The sequence below is a fragment of the Gambusia affinis genome, linkage group LG01, assembly GCF_019740435.1.
Source record: "Gambusia affinis linkage group LG01, SWU_Gaff_1.0, whole genome shotgun sequence".
Lineage (NCBI taxonomy): Eukaryota > Metazoa > Chordata > Actinopteri > Cyprinodontiformes > Poeciliidae > Gambusia > Gambusia affinis.
This window is the reverse complement of record NC_057868.1, coordinates 21,601,721-21,623,410: the sequence shown is the minus strand read 5'-3', so window position 1 is coordinate 21,623,410 and position 21,690 is coordinate 21,601,721. Positions and strand designations below refer to the sequence as shown.

Sequence of the window (21,690 nt, the reverse complement as noted above, 5' to 3'; positions counted from 1 at the left end):
GCACGTTGATCGTTTGATTCAGTCACCTAGCAACTGTCAGCAATTGTGCTTGAATTTTCTCAAAGCAATTTCTCCTGATTAGATGGGCAGGTCTCACATGTTGAAATTGCATGAAAATTGTTACCCGTGGGCAGTTTCCTCTTGTTCTTTCATTACGGCTACTTCTGAGCACTTCAGTTTGTCTCCAGTACTGGAAAAGACAAAAGATTTTGCCACTTTATCGTTTTGTGTTCACAGAGATTAAGATAAGAGGATTACTGTTACTGTAACAAAGACTCAGCGTGCCACAAATGATGAAAGCATTGCCAAAATGCCTAAGTTCATTAAATCCTCTGGTCATACAATGAAGGAACTGACCACTGTACTAACAAGCTTAAAATTGGCCGTCAGAAAGTTAAGTACTAGAACTCACATAAACGTATTATCAAAAGGATTGGGATTTTTACTCAACTTAGAAATGATTTCCAGCTCTTCTGTTACACAATATACAATATTTATTTTTTACAATAATTATAGAAAATATGGAATTAGTGACTGGCTAAGCATGACCCATTAACCAATATTAAGGTAAAGTTGTATTGCTTTAAAAGGAAACACTGCTGGAGTAGGTAACTTTTATAAACAATATGTTTTTGTTTTTTTTTACGTTTGTCAACTGTCACCATGTCAGTCATGCTTGTGTACTTGCGGCTAAATGTGCTAACTGTGAAGAAACAACTTAACGGTACAGTAAAATTCAAAGAAAATGACACTAAGGTCACTCTCCCCCACCTGTTACTGTGCACTGCTGGTCAGCACGCTTTTCCTCAATAGACAGCTAATATCAGCTTATTGAAATTTATTATTGTACAAAATAATAAATTTTGTACAATAATGTGTTATTATTAGTGTTGTTATCTTTTTATGCTAATAAAAAGATTATACAAATATAAAAAATGATAATAAAAGATGTATTATATGCAATGAGCATGTGAAAAACTATACTAAATTTCGAAGTCACTTATTCGGTTTTCTTTTTTTCATGTAGCAAAAAATCTAAATAACAATGAAAACTGTTCATGTTAAGATTTTGTGTAAATAATATTCCTGTGAGACAATGAAAGATTTTGGTATTTTAACTATGATCAACAGTTTATATTATTTTGCTAAGATGCTTTAAGAACTTAAACCGAAGCAGCTGGATGACATAGAACATTTTGTGTAGAGTTATTGTACTGTAATCACAATACAATTCATAAACTTGTTAGGTTTATAGCTGGCATGTTCTTCTTCTAGCAAGTTCTTCATATGACTAACTCATGGCTTCTCTTAATATAGTAACATCTAAAGAAAAAAATGTTGTTTTAAAAGTGAGAGTAGGTTCCAAATGTTTACCCAAAATGTTCAATAAGCAGCAGGATGCTCTGCTGTAACAGTGATGATGCTTTGAAGGCTGGCCTGTGTGGGCTGCGGGTTGCAGTAGGAGCTGATTAACTGAAAGTTAATAAATAACAAGCTGAGTTATCTGGATGTGATTTTCTCTATTTTTCCCACAATGTCATGTGGAATTACATTCGTCTAAATACTGATTTTGATCCCAGATTTCTTGAGTCTCAGTGAGGGAGCATTGATTAACCTTTTTAGTTATACAACTTATTTAGTGCCTTTATGTGGGTGAGTTGTGTAACCTACCAGATTAATAAATGCACTTCCATTAAAGTCAAATATGATGTCTTTTTTAATTAGCTCAGTTCAAACATTTAACAGCCTCTCTAATTATTTCACTTCACAAGTTTGGTTGTTTTAGAAGAGATAAAGATGTGTGTTAGTCATAAAATGTTTGGAGTCCGCTTGCAGCTGCTGCCAACCTGTTAATTGCCCACATGAGCGTCCCACTCTTCTATTATTGGTAACTCCAGATGGAAATCTGGTGAGCAAACATGTCTCTCCTGCACTTATCTGTCCAGTTTTATCTCTACTCTCTTAATTTGATTGGCTCAGAATGTGCAATTTTAAATGCTAATAAAAATCACAGCTGATGGGATTTTTAAATGAAACCTCCAATTTATTGTGGCAAGCAATTTTGCTTTGGTGTTTGGGTGAAATAAACATGTTAAGCTTTAACTGGACGGTATCATGTGTAGAGGTATAAGTGCAGTAGGTGTGTCTAAGAGCTTTTTAGAGCACATTTCATAACCAATTTGACAAAATGTCCGCTTTCTTACATTGGTGAATGAATCTTTGACTTGTCGTCCTCTTGACCCCTCAGTCGGAAGGCGTCCCGTTTCCCAGAATCTGCGTCTGTGTTTCGTTTGCTCGTGTGTGCAGAGTCAGGATTTGTAACGTGTGTGTGTCTGTGTGCTGTCCACCTCGCTTTGATATCTCTCTTCCATTTTCCTCTTTCCTTTGGTTTTCCTGCCTCTTTGTTGTCGCCGGACTGTTTGTGTGTTTGCGCTGATGTCGAGGCTCTGCACATTTCAGGAACTCTTATGTAACTGTTGTGTAAGGTTGTGCCGGACAAATGGAAAATGGGGTACAGAGTGTCTCCGAGTGAATTTCTAAATCACATCTGTGTCTGACAGCGAAGGTTGTTTTCATTCTGTCGTCCTTCATCCGATGGTAAAGTTAATAAGACTCGTTTTATGAAACCTCCTTCATTTTAATTACAAAGACCACAATTTTTATTCACTATTTCCTGGAAAAACTAAACCATTTGCTGAACTTATGTTGCTGGCATCCAGTCAGAGGAAAGCAATGGTTTCATAAATGTCAGGAACTTGTGTGGAAAAGTGTCTGCCCTGTTACAGATTTGTTCTGTTTGCTGTTTTTGTCATACACATACGCTCTAGATCAGAGGGGGCTAAGTCGAGTCCTGGAGGTTTACTGTTCTACAAGTTTTAGATGCAGACCTTCTCCCAAACTGAGTCAAGGGAACAGCTTATTACTAGGTCTAAATGACATGTCAGTCGTCTGACAAACATCAATAAGTAGGATTAAACCAAACAGACTTGAAGCCTTCAGATTTTCACTTCTTTAATTAGTGTTTGCTTTTTGTTTTCCTTTAGGACTTTGTTCACTAGTTTTCTGACCCTCAGTCAATATTTAGTCTGTTGTAGCGTCAAAGGCTGTGTCTTTATTAAATGTTAGTGCCACGGCAGAAAAAAAACAAAACTGCCTTGTATGTTTTTGCAATGGTCTGTTGTTGAAAATAAATGTGCATTAAGTGCCATGGCTAAAACAACCCCGATCTTTTCAAACCATGGCGATAAACTGTAACTATTTAGAAAGGACAACGTTATTATAGCATTTGGAGAAAGCTGGAGGGGTCACAATAACACAGCTCCTGCAGTCGTTCAGATATTTCTACTGATGTTGAGCGGTTGGACTGAAAAGATCTGCTGGAAATTGGATGCTTATTGCCGTACATTTATAAGAACAAAGTCATTTTTCACCTTTTTTTTACTGACCCTTAAGTCAGCAATTTTTTTCTCAGCGTTGTTAGATCAATTTCTTTAAACATTAAATGTTAGCAGATCAATCGCTCAGACCCACGGCAGAGCTGGTGTCATCGGCAGCCTGATTGAGAAGTATGTTGCCACGGACTCTTGGAGCGTTTTATGCAAGTTGTTTTTCACTTCACACTGAGGTCATCATCACCGGCCTCCGTGCCCCGTTATGGCAAGGATGTTTGTGCGAGTGCATGTGAACATACCTACATTCTCATGCCAGGTATCACGCTGAGAGCATGTTTTCTGTGCTGGGTTTTGTGTGTGTTTGCATTGCAATAGAGAGTCAGTGTGTGTGTGTGTGTGCGTGTGTGTGTGTGTGTGTGTGCCATTGTTGCGTCCTTGTTGGTCCAGCCTTTCCAGGCAGAATCTTGGCTCGACTGAAGGATAAATTTGATTGATGTGTTTTTATGTCATGGTGTGGGGATCCAAAACCTGACAGAACATCATGTTATTGGGACTTTCTGTACACATGGGAACCAAACTGGAGTCTTACTGTGTGCAAAATGATTTTTAGGAGGGAAAAATCTTGGTTTCATTGCTACTTCATTTATTTTTAGATGGAAAGCAAAGAGCTTAAGAATCTATTCAGTCTCTAAAATGTTTCCCACAGAAACATAAACACAAGTGTTTTTACATGTGTTGGATATTTAATCATTGATTAATGTTGTTTTATGAGTGATCGTCCTGTGAAATATGTCTGTCTGTGCGTCAGTGTTTGTGCCCGGTCTTGTGTTTCGTAAGCTGTCCATTTTTATGATGCAGCTCTTACATAAGCTCCAGATCTGTTTCAGTGTGCTCCTGATTGAACAAGCGAGAGAAGGAGGGCAGAAAAAGAGACGGTTAAAGTTACGTTCAAGCACATTTGAGGGAAAACTGATCAAAAAAGCACAAAAAGCAATACAAGTTTTCACTTTTCTGAGGGGTTTTAGGACAGGGCGAAGAACTTTACTTGCCACCCTGAGCCTCATTCTCCAAGAATAAACAAGAAAAATCAAATGTTTATTATTATTATTATTTATTATACCCTGCAAGGCTAAAGTCAAAACTCAGAAAATAAATCCTAAAAATTACAAGAAGTTACTCTAATATTTTGCTACCCAAAGATTTCAGCATTTTTATTTAAATTTATCAATGTCTTACTAAAGTTTTGAAATTAGAGATGCACCTGAAATTTGGATTTGATTTCCGACCTTAAGTTTATACAAACTTTTGACCTACGGGCTGTATAATAAGAAGTACAGCAACTGTTTTTTGGGGGGTTTTTTTACTGCTCTTACTTATTCTGCCTTATTTTCAACTTACTGTTGAATCTATTTTATGTTGACAGCAATTCTCTTGACTTGTGTAAATTGTTACAGAGTAATAGCAACAATGGTTGCACTTATGAAAGGTGAGTTCACTAATCGGCGAAAGACAGGTCTCAAAATCTTCCTTACTGATTTCCTGACGCATCTCTATATAACATCATCAAATATTTTGAAATATAATCCTGTACTTAAGTTGGGAGTTGTTCCAATCTAACTTCTGCCAGAAAACAGTTGTCAACTTTACCTCTTTGAAAAAAAAATTGTAAATTAAACTGTTTGTCTATGATACCTTACTTTGCTGTGCTTTATTTTGACATGTTTTCATTCAGATTTATACTTCAATTCTTTGTGAATATTTCAAATCAGATATAAGAAACATAAAAGGGAATTGGTAACAATTATGCATCATGAAGGGGAGGTTGTACTTACCATGTCTAAATTGTGGCACTTCCTGTTTTAAGTGGGGTAGCCTGAGTGTTTAAAGTTGCTTCTCTGTAACAGTGAAACACCCGTCCATGCCTCTTCCCCTGAGTCATCAGCTATTATAAAACATTGTTATGCAAGCCTTCCTGCAGTTGAGAGTTGGCAGACGCCATATTCTGTCATTCCAAACACCTCTCTAACCTCTCCTTCTTCATCAAAACGTAACTTATCATTGTTTCTTATCCAACATACAAAGCCCATCAAGGTTTTGATGAAAACTAAAGAGAAATGTACAAAATTCATATTAATATATGGTAAACGCATCCAATTTTGCAAAATGTAACTTAAATTTGGTGAAGGTGTAAAACAACAGCATAAGAGCGTGATTACCTGTGAGGAGAAAATTTATAAAAGAATGTATTTATTCCTGGTTTGGCTGAGATGTTGCAGTTTGTGTGGGTGCTGTTATGAGTTTTTCATCATTACTTTCAAAGACAGCCTCAATATTTGTTCTCACATGTGAGTGAATAAAAATACACGATAAATTGCTGCTGATCCTTTTAAACCCTGAGCTCAGGCTAGGCTAAAACAGCACATGTAACACGGATACAGACGCTTTCATTTAGAACCGCAGCAATTTTGTTCGTCACTTTGAAGTAACCGTATTTTTCTTCTTTTTGTTAGTTAATTTTTACGATGAACGATAACAACTGAAGCCCCTCTCTCCTTTATTTATTTTTATTGATCGTTGTCTGTGCTCCTGCTTTCCTCCTACAGACCAGACCCACAGCGCCCCCTTCAGCTCGGAGAATGAGGCTCAGGGTGGCGACCCGGCTGTGTGGCAGTGCACACCTCCCCCATCCACCGCGCCTTCGGCGGACACGCCGCACCACCCATCCACCTCGCAGCCCTTGTCCAGACCCCACTCTAGGCCGGCGAGCCAGAGCCACGCCCCTCCCTCTGCCCTGACGGGAACCAAGAAGAGGAGCTCCAAGCCGGCCCACATGAGACGAAACATCAGGTACCAAAGTCGGCACCTTGGGCTAAGCTTCAAACGCAGTCTGAGTCAGAGAGCTTAGAAGGACACCCACCTAGTTATTCTGTAGGGATCCTTGAAGAAACAACACAAACCCATCTATTAAAGCAAGCTCAACTCAACGCCTAATAGAAGTGCTTTGTTTTTTTTATTAATGCTAGACATTGGGGCAGACAAAAAAAAAAAAAAAACAGCTAAAAATACTTCAGCTGATTCTATAATCTTTTTATCTTAGTAACCCTTAGTGGTAGTTGCATTAAAATTTCTTTACCAGTTTATACCAGTTTTATTATACTGTGCAGCTTTTTTTCTGTTAGAAAATCAATAGTTGCCCAGTTGCCCATGAACTCTGTTAGTGATTTCAAACACTGTATGCTGAGGCTGTAGCCTCATTCCTCCCGACTGCCAGTAATGTCTTAAAGCTGAACCCCAACTATGCTGCTTCACTGCAACGCAGCGCTTTAAGATAAATATCAAACATATGTTAATAATGGCGGTTCTGGATCCTACTAACAGTTTCTAGAGCCCTTTGCAACTGCGATACATAAATATTTCCATTAGGAGGATTACAACTCAGGCTTAGGGATTCTTTTAAAACAGTTTATCTCACAGGTAATTAAGAGAAACGGCCCAAATTAGTCAGCTAGCTGGAGGACCTACCGGTATTAGTTTCAGTGTTTCTGGAAATAATCTGGATTTGTATTAGAAAAAGAATTTTTAAAAACAATCAATCCTCATCATATATTGGTTACGGTCTTGAGCAAAGAAGTTTTACTGCATTTTTTTTAATGAACTGATCATAGATTTGTGGTCAATTTACAAAAATTTTAAAAGTAGAAAATGGTAAAATAACTAGCAGCCTCCCAATCCTAGTTTTCTGTTGCAGCATACTGACTGGACAGCTAACATGAGACCATTGAAAACACTCCCTTTCAATAGCCTGATTTTGAGTTTTTTTCCCCCAGAAACAAATAAAATCCCCCCATTCTGGTCAGCACCAGAATTTTTTGCTTCATGGTTAACATCCTGTAGCAAAAGCTATTAGAATTTACCGGACAGAGAGCAACGTAAATATAAACTTTTCTACCAGTCTAATTTTTTTTATTCAGCGCTTTGGTTATTTATGCTTATTTTTAGTTGCTACATTTAGGGAACCACAGCTGAAGTTATGTGTCATTTTGTGTTGAGAGGTCATTGGCGATGGGCATGTTTGAACTTTAGAGTGAATGAGCTTCCCTGCTGCGCAATGAAGCAAAACAAGTTAACACAGTGGCTGCACTAAATGCTGAATCCCACTTTAAACTGAAGGATTTCAAAATGTGAGATCAGTGTTTACTGGGGGCTCAAAGCGATTTCAGAGGAAGTTCTGTGTAATTTTTATTTAATGTTTTATTAGCTATGAAAAGGAAATCTCAAATATCACTGATGCAGGTTGATGGGCTCGGACTGAGTAACTGTAGAGACATTTGACTGATTTTGATTAAATAAAAAAAACCGTTGCTGTGTTTTGAGTCATCTGGATATGTCAGCATGAAAGATATGCCTTATTACAAATATACAAAGAACATCCCTGAAAAACAATAAAAGTTACATTTCATGTAATAGAATTTGTTTGTTGGTCAAAATATACAATTACAATTAAATTAAAAGTATGTTTATCTGGCTATTTTTTAGGAAATTGTTGAGGGAACACCAGTTAGATGCAGTGACCAAAGTCGCCCAGAAGGGGGAGCTAGAGCGAAGGCAACGTCTGGAGGATCAAAGGAAGCAGGATTTTCCTCTTCCTCTACTGCCTGAATACACAACCGGTGAGATGTGCACAAAGATTATTAATCCTCCAGTTTCTGAATCTTACATTTCTACTTGAAAAAACTGTAATCAACATTCTTTATCATGCACAATAAAAATGATTGCTAATTACACACAAACTTGCCTAAACGTTTCTCCTTCATTGTCCTTTCATTAACTCCATGTGTGCTTCCATTTTTTTTCTATTTCTTCCCTCTCATAGTTTCTGACTTACATGTTGCATTCTTCCTGTCCCCGTCCTCAGGCGATGTTACTCAGCATGTGCCCTCATCGTCTGCATCAGTGTCATTCCAGCAAAAAGTAAAGTCCACCAGACGGGATGAGATGTGCCTGGAGTCCAGTAGCACGAGTATCAGCGCAGATAACTACAAGACCGACACACTCACCTCTGCAGCAGCAGCACAAGCACAAAAAACAGGTGAGATACACAATCCTCAAATGAGGGCTTTACTTTAAAACTGCTTGAGCCAGCAGGTAAATTAAGTATGCGAAGACTTTGATAGTTGAAAATAAGTGTTTTAATCAGATACACTAAGAGGACTTCTAACTCTCCTGTTCATTTTAAGACCCATTATCAATGGTGTAAGCACAACTGTGCTACAGTTGTTGCTGCAAATTGGGCTTTAAAACACAAAGTTCATAGTATATAAATGAACTGTTTTGAATCAGGTTTCTCATCCTACAAGTCTGCATGCATTCAGTGCACAGAACCACACAACCCAGATTTTGAAACCAAGATGGAAAACAATGTCAAAAAATGTCATGCACTAGAATAAATCTCACTCCTACATTAAATCTGATGGTTAAGTCAGAGCCTTCCTGAGTAGGTAGAGAAGTTACTGAGATTGTATGACTTTCCCATTGTCTCATTAAGCCTCATATCTACTAACTATTTGCTTCTCAATAGCCATATAACAAGCATCCATTTATTAGATTACACAGCCTGTTTGAAATTGACTTTTGACCTCCAGGGTTTGGAAGAGCTGCACATCAAAGGACTTTATCGCTGGGAATTTCCAGGACAGAAAAAAAAAATCTGTTTTTACTCAAAAACCACAGGAGGGATGTGTACTAGTATTTCTTTTTAAAGTTTTATCAGATGGGTTGTTAAATGACGCAGATTATTTTTAACATCCACAAAGAGATCTGAGTGTCACATAAACCTGCCTACTTTTCTGTTTTTTTTCTTCAGTTCTCTTCTCTTTTATGTCTGTTTAAATAGTAGAGACAACATAAACAAAGTCAATTTCCAACAGAAATGGGCGAGATCCTGATAATGATTCTTATTTTTCAAATATTTTTAAGTTAACTAACTGTAAAACTTACTTGGAGCCATTTAAAACTCAGTTGTTACACAAAGTTAAACAAATGCAATTAACATGACCGTGAGACTTTTGCAAGTTAAGATCAGTTGAGGATTCTTCTTTTACCATCCAGGTGCTCAGATACACACATCCAGCAAGTCAGTCAAATAGTCCAAATAAAGACACACACACTGGGATACATTTTAGAGTCGAGATCAAAGCAAATTGCAGACACACACCTGCAGTGTAAGGAGGGAGCTGGAGACGGAAGAACAGGTAAACACAAATAAATGACGACAGGCCGAGGGATGAAAAACAAGAAAAGTGAGAAAACAGCCAAATGGAGGGAAGAGAGATAAAATGAGAGGGGTAATAAACCCAGCAGAGATCGTAGGGAGGAAGCAGAACACACACTCATAATGAACACACACCCACACCACAGTGGCACAGTGACATTTGCAGTTGGGGTTGCATAACCAGTCGCCCCCTCCACTCTAATCCTACTTGTATAACCAGCCATTCACTGCAGTTATATAAGCTCACTCTGAGTTTTTTATTTTTTATTTTAACACACACTCCTCCTCTTCACAGTGTGCTCTCTCAGGCTGCCAGCTTGTATAACTTTGATACTCCTTTCTGTTCTCGTTTACCAGACAGATTTTGTCCGACAAACACAGACAGACTCAATTTCTGTCATCACTGGACAACTGATACCCCCAGCTAGCAGAGATGAGAGCGTCAAGGCTTATGGAAATTTGATGGGAACTTATTTTAGCAGAAAAACTGAAGCAGATGTTTATTTTTTTGTTTGTTTGTTTTAACACTGGAAGGCAGAATTAATGTTTATGCTTCTCTGTTACATTCATACATTTAGCTATTAGTGTCCTGTCATTAGAGCCATGTTCATACCAGCATTTAATACTGTGAAGGCTTGTTTTGTTGACAAGCTAATCTAATCTTAGGGAAAGAATGAAAAGCTGTTAGTCAAGATAACTTAAGGAAGATACAATACTCTGGCATTTTGGAATCAAAATAAAAAGATATTACTGAGAGGAGATTTAAAATTTCTGCACACACTGTTAATATATTGTTTGCTTCTGTTTACTTCAGTAAACTAACTGCATGTTTTGTGTGTATTTCTGTGGGGAACTGAGTAGCCAGCATTTTTTTTGTCATGCCAGAATGCTCCCCTCAACATCCAACCTCAAATCTTTTTACATACAGTTGTAAGACCAGGTTGACATTTGATAAATAATAATTGTATTGCAAGTTTTGAGACCTTAATTATTTCTCTGTTTATTTATCTTCTATTCAGAAATAATAGATTTGAGGACAGATGACCATGACACTGTTGCTCAAGTCTCCAAAGAGGAAGAGGAGAGTGAGCCTAGTGGTGCACATGCCAACGATACCCAGAACCAACCAGACGCACAAGGCAGGGTGCTCGTCAACCTCAACCATCCAGAGGCAGATGAGGACATTTTCCTGTCACCACAGTTGGCACGAGCAGTCAAACCTCACCAGGTATCAGGATACACTCAGATTAAGCATATAGATAAATGTTCAGCTTTCTATGTGATGCTTGGTTAAAATATCCATCCACTGGAATCTCCAGAATTTGGATTTCTTTGCTCTTCTTGCTTGTGTAACGTCATCTCTTGGGTCTTTCTCAAACTGTCTTCAGATCGGTGGAATCCGTTTCATATACGACAACTTGGTGGAGTCCCTGGAGCTCTTCAGCAACAGCAGCGGCTTCGGCTGCATCCTGGCTCACAGCATGGGCTTAGGCAAAACGCTTCAGGTCATCTCCTTCATCGACGTCTTGTTCAGGCACACTCAAACTCACACTGTGCTCGCCATCGTGCCGGTAAGTATCTGTGGGCCTCTTCCATTTGATGCCTGGACAATGATGATAAAAAGGTTAGACATAAATGTAAAGATGTGGTTTCATCTGTATAACGTAAAAAGAATTGTCCTGAGTACTGAACCCCATGGTATCCCAACAATGGCTAAAGAGGTGTGAACAAGATTTATGTTTAGTATTGTGTACCAAAATCTGATACACATACTTATTCCCTTCCAGGTGAATACACTGCAGAACTGGCTGTCAGAGTTCAACACATGGGTCCCTCCTACTGAAGCATTACCTCCAGACACGGATCCTACATTGGTCACACCGCGTGCATTTAAAGTTCACATCCTCAACGATGAACACAAGTAAGTGACCGGAACAATGACTGAACTGAAAATGGCTGTGGAACTAACAGTACTTAATATCACCCAACCATTTGTTTTGTTTTTGGGGGGGGAAGCATTTTTATTTGACAAAGAATAGCCTTTCGTTTTCTCCTAATACCCAGAAACACAGCGTCAAGGGCCAAGGTGGTGGAGGACTGGTCTCGGGATGGTGGTGTCCTGCTGATGGGTTACGAAATGTACCGTCTCCTTTCTATGAAGAAGAGCTTTGTGGCTGGGCGGAAGAAGAGGAGCAAAAAAACTGGAGGACCTGATATCATAAACCTGGATGAAGAAGACAGACAGCAGCAACTTCTAAAAGGTCAGGGAAGATGTAGAAAGGGAAAAATGAGGAAGTTAGGGCAGAGAAAGTGAAGAAGATTAAAGTAAAATTAGAGTAAAGAAAGGGAAGGAAGTTGAAATAGCTCGCTGAAGTTGAGTTTTTTCTTAAGGTGTTGAGAAAGCCCTTTCCCGACCCGGTCCAGATGTGGTGATCTGTGATGAAGGACATCGCATTAAGAACTGCCACGCCAGCACGTCTCAGGCCCTAAAGAACATACGAACCCGGCGGCGTGTAGTTTTGACCGGTTACCCACTCCAGAACAATCTCATCGAGTACTGGTGCATGGTCGACTTTGTCCGTCCCGACTTTCTAGGTATGTGGTGAGGTGTGTTTGTGATTCTGCATGCCTGCTTTCCTTCTGAATGCTGCTCATTTTTTTTCTTTTTTTTTGTTGAATTTTACATATTTCAGGAACAAGACAGGAGTTCAGTAACATGTTTGAGCGACCCATCCTTAATGGACAGTGTGTGGACAGCACGCCTCAGGACGTCCAGCTGATGAAGTACAGGAGCCACGTCCTCCACAGCCTGCTGGAAGGCTTTGTGCAGAGGTAAGAGCATCGCCGCTCAGGAAATGAATCTTAGTCTCTCTTGAGAAACTCTTTCTAATACTGACTGGTTTATTTATGATCCAGACGAGGCCACGATGTCTTGAGGGACCAACTTCCCTCTAAGGACGAGCATGTGATCCTGGTGCGTCTGTCTCCCCTGCAGAGGGCACTCTACACTGAGTTCATGAACCGCTTCAGAGAGGCAGGGAACACCGGCTGGCTCAGCCTCAACCCCCTGAAAGCTTTTTGTGTCTGCTGCAAGGTCTGTGTGTGTCCAAAATGTTCCCATATCCTTTTCAGTATCATACTTTTATGCATTTGGAACTCTTTTTTTTTTTTTTTTTTTACATCCAAATGCATTTTGTTGTTGTTTCTTAGATTTGGAATCATCCAGACGTGCTATACGAAGCTTTGCAGAAAGAAAACCTGGCAAGTGAGCAGGATTTGGACCTCGACGACATCACATCCACTTCACAGGGTAGATGTCCGACGGCAGCAGCGGCTCCAAAGTCAAAGAGTTTGGACAACCCAGATCCGCTCTGTGGACTGAGTCTGAACCAGCTGCAGGAAAAGGCCAACCAGGTCATCACGTATGAGTGGGTATGTGCTAGTTTGAGGTTTTCTAACTTTAGATCTCAAAAATCGTTTATGTGATAACAGTTCTAATGGCATTTCTTTTACTCCTTCACATGGCTAGGCAAAAGAACTGATGTGTGACTACAAGCCTGGCATCCTGGAGAACTCTGCAAAGATGGTGCTGCTGTTCCACCTGATAGAGGAAAGTGTCAGGAAGGGAGACAAAATCCTTGTGTTCAGGTGAACGATCAAAATAAAGCACATCTGTTTTTTATAGGATAGAAATTATTGGTTGTGGGATTCCCAAACCTTTCTCAGCTGTATTGTCGCTCTCATCGTTTTCTGCCTCTTCATGGCCCTTCCGTATGTGATCTTACGTTTTCTACTGCTCCTCTTCCAGTCAGAGTTTGACCACACTTACTGTGATCGAGGATTTCTTGGCCAAGAGACCAGTGCCTCCTTCACCATATCCAACCGACAAAGACCGACCCAACCAGAACTGGGTCCGCAATCTCAACTACTACAGTAAGTCATCACTGATTATGGTTTCAACAAGTTTCAAAGACTTACTGACCATCCAAAACACACCTAAGGAAGAACAGATTTCTTTCAATCTCTATTTTATCTGGTACAAAATAGTCATGACTGAATATGGACTTCTAAATGTTCTGTAGAAATTGCAATTAGTTTGAATATTGCATCAACATTTTTGCTATGCTCAAGTCTTAACCTTAATACACTGATAAATCTGTCTAATCTGTAAGAGAGTCTTTTCTTCTGATTCTGTGCATCAGTTGTGATTCAATTGCAATGACATGCAATGAGTGCTGCCACCTGCAGGCGGTTTTAAGTAGCAGACAGACTTTGCTTCCCCTGGTCACTCAAGTTCTTAAAAGTCACTGAAATTGTTGCTGGTCTGTAATTTATGTGCAGAATGACCTTCCTACCACGACCTTTGTCTTTTGCGTGATTTAAAAAAACCAAAAAACACAAAAAACAGACTAGTTAAAAGATAATCCTCTGTCAAACAAAAACGCGTGCTGTTCCTTACTTTTGCTTGTATATTTTTTTTTACTTAAGTTTAACTATAGATTTGCTGTGGGATATTTTCCAGGACTGGATGGAAGCACGACAGCTTCAGAGAGGGAAAGACTGATAAATCAGTTCAATGACCCGACTAATACCTCAGCCTGGGTTTTCCTACTTTCAACCAGGTAAACTCCCCCCCCACTCACGCTACACCATTATTAATATCAAGGTGCAAAGTCAGAAATGATGTAAGATCACTATCCGGACCTCAGGGCTGGTTGTCTGGGTGTGAACCTGATCGGAGCGAACCGAGTTGTAGTGTTTGACGCCTCCTGGAACCCCTGCCATGACGCCCAGGCTGTGTGTCGCGTGTACCGCTACGGACAGAGAAAACCGTGTCACATCTACCGCCTGGTGTGCGACTTCACTCTGGAGAAAAAGATTTATGATCGTCAAATCTCCAAGCAGGGAATGTCTGGTGAGTTTGGGACTTCTGAGTCGGTGTGTTCTAATCTTGAATCGTTTGAGTTCTCCAGGAAGAATATTTCTAAAATGTGCTTCACACGCTCTTCTGGCTCCCTGCTCAGGTGTCAAGCCTGTCAATTTTTTGAGCTTTATTTTCAAAACTTTCTCTGCTTAGTTTCCACAACACATTTATAAGGTAAAACAGCTAAAACAGAAATGTGGTTGGGGGAAGCTGGAACTGAAACCGTACATTTTCTGATTGCAAGACGCTTTCAGCTCCTTAATAAATGTTGATTCATGAACAAAAACCATAAAACTAAACAATTATCTTTGGCAAGAAGCCAACCATTTAATGGTTGTTTTTTTTGTTTTAGAAGATAAAAACCATGCATTCTGGATTTTTGCTTTGTGTTGAAAATATCTTTTTGTATTAGTAATTGCATGATTTTTATTAAATCTTTTCGCAGTTCTTTTGTCTCACTCTTTTTTTTTTTGTCTTTTTACAATTTCAGCTAACTATACTTTATAAAGTTAAAATGTTGCTCTCTCTTCTTCCACCAGACCGTGTTGTGGACGACCTGAACCCTGTGCTGAATTTCACCAGGAGGGAAGTCGAGTCCCTTCTTCACTTTGTGGAGGAGGAACCGGATCCATCCCAGGTCCGGCTGCTGCCCGGAGAAATCAGCGAGAGCGTTCTGCAGAGAGCTCTGCATCTCTACTCCCATCTTATCACCAAGGTAGGAGGATATAATGCATATTTAAAAGTGAACTATAGCCAAATTATGAAAAAAACCTGCAGGAGAACCTTTAAACGTTGCAAAAGACGTTAGTTAAAACTGAGGCAAAGGTTCACTTTACAGCAGGACAGCAACTATAAACGTACAATGGATTTGTTGTTGCTATACAGGAATTAAATGTGTTATTCTAGATAATAGATTCCAATATCCTTCTACACTATAGAAGGATATTAGGGTTGAAATGATTAATCCCATTAATTGTGATTAATTTGGTTAATTGTGTTTAATCAAATCCTTCTTTGTTTGTAAATATGTTTAACCCAGGTCTCCTCAAGTGCCATCGTTTTAGCTTAACCTGGTTTAAGTTCTGCAAACAAAATCTCATTTTAAGCCTCTTTCGCTACACAGGATGTTGCGTCAAGCAAGCTGACCTTTTCACATGTTGATGCTAGAAGTATTTTTCTTCCTTAAAAAAACTGCAACATCATATAAGGGACACTAGAGCCCACAAAAAAGAGCCCCTGGTGGGAAAAAAAAACTGCAACAAAGTTGATAAAGATTGGAACTCCAATCACCGATAAAATTCCTCTTTTTCAGCAACCCTTCCCCCACGAGTCCCTCCTGATAGACCGCAGGGAGCTAAAACTGAGCCTCGCTGAGAAGAAAGCCGCCAAGAAGGGCTATGAGGAGGAGAAGAGGGCGTCTGTGCCGTACACACGCCCGTCCTACGCTCACTATTACCCTGCCAGTGATCAGAGCCTCACCAACATCCCTGCTTTCAGCCAGAGGAACTGGTTAGTGAGTTGCTGTTTGACAAAATATCCAGAAAAATTCCTTTAAATGTTGTGAAGTTTTCCACAACATGTTCTCTAATCAAGTTTGAAACCTTCTAAAATGCGCATTAATAATAAAGCAACTAAAAAAAACAAAAAAAACAACCTCTGTTCAGGCGCCCTCCCACTCGCACAGAGGAGAAATCAGTGGCAAGCGTCCGGCCAGTTCAGTCTGCATCAGCTCCCATGATGCCCCGCCATGTGGCTGCAGGTTCAGCCCCAGACCGCGGCTCCTCTTCGTCCAGCCTTGGAGGCTTCCCTGTCAACTGCCTGCAAAAAGCTGGGGTGTTTGTGCAAAAGATCGTCACCACGACTGGTGGGCATGCGGCGCTAACGCTTTTGTCTCCACCCATTGTTTTTTGTTGTTGTTGTTGTTGTTTGTGCATAAGCAAATGCCTCTGAAGTTTCATAAGTTGCTTCTGATCTCTTACAGACATAGTGATTCCAGGTACCAACAACTCAACAGACGTTCAGGCGAGGATCAACGCCGGAGAAAGTATTCATGTTATCAGGGGCACAAAAGGTACAATTCCAGAACTCTTAAACTAAATTTAGCTTCTGATTTTCTACTTTAAACTAAATGGTACAAGCCTTTTTTGTCATCTTCAATCACTGTCTAAAACTTAATAAACATCAGCAATGCTGCGTCTTCCTTAAAAATGTAGTTACTTTTGATTCTTTAAGTAAAGTTACATGCCAGTAAGTGTGTATACTAAAAGCATTGTTTACTTCTTCTTGTATTTAGGGACATACATCAGGACATCTGATGGCCGAATCTTTGCCATTAGAGCAGCTAACAAGGCTAAGACTGTGGATGAGATTGTTGTAGCTCCTCCCAAAGGTAATAACTTATTCATCCATTAACATTGCATCGCAATTTGAATTTTTTTATTTTTTTATTGCTCAAAGTAGTGAGTGATTGAGACGCTAAAGAAAAATGATGGATGGCTTTCTATACATTTTAAGAATAGCATTTATTATTTGCATTGCCACATTTTGATGCAGTTATAATGCAAGTCTTTCGGGTGAAGTGGCATTCAGGGTCTGTATTAATATACTTCTCAGCAAAGTGACTGAAGCTCAGTTAGGCTGCATAGAGAGAATCTCTGAACAACAATTTCCAAATCTCACCAAAACTTGGATTTCAGACTAGACTTTGACCGAGCCATTCTGACACGATTAATCCAAACCGCAACATTTCAGCTTTGATAATGCAAATGGAGCTTTGTAGGTTGTCTTTTAGTAAAAAGGTTGTATAGAAAATAGTGTTTAGATATGTAATATTATTCTTTTAAAACCAACATTGATTGTCTTTCTTCTTTCAGACTTGAAGGCTCCAACTCAGAAAGTTTCCTCTGGTGGCAGCAATGGTTGCATATCTCCTGACAGGAAACCGAAGGTACCCTCCAAAGCTGTGCCCCGCCCTCTTTCCCCTGACAGCCCAGAGATCATCAGCGAGCTGCAGCGCTACGCGGCCGGCTCGGGGACTGACGCCACAGACGGAGAGGCTGAGAGCGGCACGAATGCCCCCCAGCCTTCTAACAAGCTGCTGCAGAAGAATTGTGGCAGCACTTACTCTGGGGAAGCCTCGGGCCATCATGACGCCTCAGTTACTAATGTAACCCAGTCAAACATGGACACCTGCGTTCCCCAGGATTTGAGAATAGGCAGCAAGCGTAAAGCCCCCAGCCCATTGATGAAGGAGCGAGCTGGCAAGCAGCCATATGCAGGAAAACACTCCTCATCTTCGCCAGGGTTCCCATTCTCCCGGGGCTACGGCCTTCCCCCGATGGGTCTCAACTCGGCCGTGTTGGGCGGTTCAGTGGGGCATCCCCTCTTCATGGGGTCCAGCTCACACTACTTCCAGCCACCCAACAGCCAGCTGGGCGACCCCACTTACATGTACCGAGACGTGTTTGGCTTGAGTGGAGCCAGCGCCGCCCCCTCTTCCTCATCTCAGTCTTTGTCGACCACAGTCACGACTTCTGCCTCGTCATGTCCCTCTACGTCAGTCAGCTCCTCCGGGTCTCTTCCGGGAGCCCTCCCGCCGTACATGTTGGGTCCCAGCATGGCCGGGATGCTCCCGCCAGGCTTCCCTCTGTCATACAGTCCGTCTCTGGCCGGCCTGTACTCTGGGTCGATGCTGCCAGGTCCAGCTGCCACCCCAGGTCCAGCCGGAGCTAGTTTCCTGTCTCAGTACCCCCAAACTGCAGCCTCTGGCTCCTCCTCCTCCTCCCCCTCCTCGTTTTCCCCTTCAGCGCGCTCAGAAAGCCACCGCGCCCCAGTTCTGGTGAACGGCGGGGAGGTCAGTGGCGGCAGCAGCTCTGATGATGACGATGATGACGAAATCGAGATGATGGCGCAGTAAGACAACTTTCAGTTTGACGTGTTAGTCAGTCTGCAAAGTCCTCTGAGGAAGGATGTACAAAGAATTAAGGAAAGTTAAAGTCTAAAATCTTCATTTTGGTCACCTGTATTGCCTTGGAGGGACAACCTGAAGGGTGACTGAATAGACTGGACACTGAGTGACAAATGTTGATGCTGAATATCAGAATGTGAAGCATTTAAAATGATCCAGAGGGGACGTAAGGGGAGGGATTTAAATTCTATGGACTTCGAGCTTCCAGATTTGTTTGTCCAATCCTGGTATTAAAAAGCTCATCACTGAACTGAGAACTGCTAAGTGTGAGCCTGTAGTGACTTCAAACGGCCATTAGCTGAACTGTCAACGTTTTACTGTAGTTCTGCAGCTTTGCAAAATGTGAAGACTCTTTGCTTGCAGCTAATCAAAAAGGCAGCGAGAAGCTGGAATTTCTCTTTATGTGATAGTTGAGGTTTTCTTTAAGTGAGGTTTTGTTAAAAAGTTCTAACTTTTTTTGGTATATTTAAAATAAATGCAGATCAGTTGAACCCAAAGCCTGGCACTAACAGCTAGTCTGTTAAGAGCCTGAGAACAACTCTGCTCTATCACAGCAGCCCATGTGAAGGCTCTTTTATGAGTGTAAACCATCATCACGTTTGCTTTTGGATGGAATTTACACAGACGCTGATGATTACATAAACAGGAAATTGAGGTTGGAGGCTGTGCGCCACCAGTGATCTTCCCGTGTGAAACGGACACTGAGAATGGAACATGTAAAGCGTCTGCAGTCAGAGTCATATTTTGATATGAAAATTAAGATTTTTAAGAAGAAAAAATGTAATTGGAGTTTAAGTGGACATTATTTTATACATTTTTTCACTGCCTTACAATGCTTATTAGGCAGTTACTCTGTCCAGAATCGTGTGCTTTCTCCTCCTGTGCCCACTCACTGTGTAAATAATTAGCGCCTTCTTTCTCAACATCATCACCAAATTTACTTCCTAGAGTATGAAGTTTTGGCAATTGGAGTTTTTTTTAAGATGGTGGAATCCTCCTTTGGTCTGAGCTTCTTTCGGATTGGACATTAGCTTTAGCCTTTAGCCCAAGCTAATCAGGATTTTGACTAAATGAAGACACCAGAGTTAGCCGAGGCAGTAGGAGTCTAACTGCTTAAAACATCCTATCAGAGCCTCACTTTGAAAATCCTGACCTATCCCATTAAAGAAAAAGGTCCTTCCAGCTGAGGTAGCTTGTAGTAAACGTGTTCAGTAACTGAAAGTTTTGTCATTTGTTGAATACTGCTACTGAATATTTCCTTGGACATCTAAAGAAAATAGCTAAAAATATCAAACCAAACTCAGAAATAAAAGGATTGTTGCGCTTAATACTTCACTGCCAGGACAAGATGTCTTGTATTTTTTTCTCTTTAGAAGGGTGAAATGATGTGTCATCTTAAGGCTTGATGAGGGTGGAAAACATTTTACTGAAACTTAAAAACTGCAGTGAAATAAGAATGTACGAATAATCAAATGCCTTCATATCGGGCCTTTTTTCTGTCTGAAAAGATTCCTTCTATTTAGGCGTGGGGTGTGGGATGATTTTCCTTTTTTTCTTTTTATTAATGTGTACTGTATTTTTATGTGATCTACTTTTACAAAAAAAACAACAACAAAAAAACAGGTGATCGCCTAAAAACAGGCAGGTGGAAAAAAGAAAAAAAAAAAGCTAATGAGGTGTCATCCTTGTAGCGGAGAAACAACCAACAGAAGATGCCTTTATTTGCCTCCCATCTTTCTGAATGTTAGCTGTGAGAAAGAAGAGGTAAGGGGAGACTGAATCTCACCCACAGTCTTACTGTAGCCTAGTTGAAAACGATGCAAAACACTCACTAAAGCCTATATATGCTGATACGACCCTAGGGGGCGCTGAGCTTCACAGCCCTCCGGAACCCTCAAAGCTTTGGTCACGCTCGTGTTGTTACTGTGTTTGTGTCGGCGCCGTGTCTTTCTAAAGGTTACAAAAGGAATCATTTCCAAGAAGTGAAAAATGCAAACTTCCGACGTTGATTCATGCTTTCACTCCGCTGCTTTGTTTTGTTTTGTTTTTTTCTCACTCATTGTCTCCCTGTCTCGTTCTGTGAGCAGAGTTGAAACGTAAAACCAAACTTCATTTTGGAGATATTGTGTGGCTTTTCCAAAAAACACAACAAAACAACAACAACAAAAACTCAGCACACACTCACTAGAAACCTCAAAAACAAAGAGGATCACATTTTAGAGCAGGTATTGATTGCAGAGCAGAAATTCACAAACTGCATGGGCCGGTTATCAGTAATTCGAGATATTTATAAACTTAGGGTTTCCAAACTTTAAAAAACTTTTTTGAATTGATCATCTTACGGTGTAAAGCAGAAACATTCAAAATCCATTCCACAGGCCATTAATAACCATTGAAATGATTTTATTTATTTAACTTTTTTTGTTTGTTTGTTTTACAATTCACCAATGGTACAAATTTGACCTATTGGACAGGCGGTCAAAGCGAATGGAGATTTTCATTGACAATTTAAAACTTCATGAAACTAGATGAACTTTTAGTAATCACATATTATTTGTTTTGTCTTAATTTTATTGCAAGTAAGACCACAAATACATGGTGTATTTTACTCCCAGGCAGACTTGTATGTGCTCTTTCATTAGATTTTGTTTTTCAAAGAAGGAGTGATCCACATCTTGTTAAAGAAAAATTAGAAAAGAATTGACCCAAAACTTTTTAGGAGACTCTTTGTCTTTTGTTTAATAAGGCAAACATGCGAGACCCTTTTTATGTTTCCTGTCTATGATTTCTACAAAAATCTGACTAACCTGGTTTCGATGCAATGTACCTTGTTTTCTTTTACCCAAAGGTAAACATGGAGAAGTCTCAATAAGATGACTTTTGCATTTTTAATTTTAAAATGAAATATTTTTGTGGCCCACGAGTGCTTTCGTCTTGATGTCTGGAAAGTTTTCCAGTCAAGAAAAGCACGGAAACAAATGGCTCCATCACTCTTGTGATAATATCACTGCTTTAACATTGTGAGCTGGTTGACAAGCTGTTTTAACTAGAAGCTATTGAATTTTTCTTTTTTTCATCTTAGTTTTAAATATCTGTAATAATACCATGACACCTTAAAACTGTAGTATTCTTACTC

At 40.1% G+C, this 21,690-nt stretch overlaps 1 protein-coding gene across 6 annotated transcripts in view; it reads left to right on the top strand.

The window, feature by feature from the left end:
• Positions 1-20,721, top strand: part of LOC122830220 (helicase ARIP4-like) — a 70,038-nt gene extending 49,317 nt beyond the window's left edge. For 5 of the 6 annotated variants that reach the window (XM_044115421.1, XM_044115404.1, XM_044115413.1 and 2 more), the window contains 21 exons: positions 5,996-6,239; positions 7,929-8,062; positions 8,308-8,481; positions 10,683-10,891; positions 11,052-11,234; positions 11,451-11,584; positions 11,728-11,924; positions 12,055-12,258; positions 12,357-12,495; positions 12,580-12,757; positions 12,874-13,095; positions 13,193-13,311; positions 13,472-13,596; positions 14,186-14,285; positions 14,373-14,578; positions 15,127-15,302; positions 15,900-16,096; positions 16,252-16,451; positions 16,569-16,658; positions 16,881-16,976; positions 17,461-20,721. In XM_044115421.1, the coding sequence (XP_043971356.1) occupies positions 5,996-6,239; positions 7,929-8,062; positions 8,308-8,481; positions 10,683-10,891; positions 11,052-11,234; positions 11,451-11,584; positions 11,728-11,924; positions 12,055-12,258; positions 12,357-12,495; positions 12,580-12,757; positions 12,874-13,095; positions 13,193-13,311; positions 13,472-13,596; positions 14,186-14,285; positions 14,373-14,578; positions 15,127-15,302; positions 15,900-16,096; positions 16,252-16,451; positions 16,569-16,658; positions 16,881-16,976; positions 17,461-18,503 (4,370 nt within the window). In that variant the 3' untranslated portion in view covers positions 18,504-20,721. The remainder of the gene's footprint in view (positions 1-5,995; positions 6,240-7,928; positions 8,063-8,307; positions 8,482-10,682; positions 10,892-11,051; positions 11,235-11,450; positions 11,585-11,727; positions 11,925-12,054; positions 12,259-12,356; positions 12,496-12,579; positions 12,758-12,873; positions 13,096-13,192; positions 13,312-13,471; positions 13,597-14,185; positions 14,286-14,372; positions 14,579-15,126; positions 15,303-15,899; positions 16,097-16,251; positions 16,452-16,568; positions 16,659-16,880; positions 16,977-17,460) is intronic. The other variant, XM_044115429.1, reaches the window with a different exon arrangement.
• The last annotated feature ends 969 nt before the right edge of the window (positions 20,722-21,690 follow it).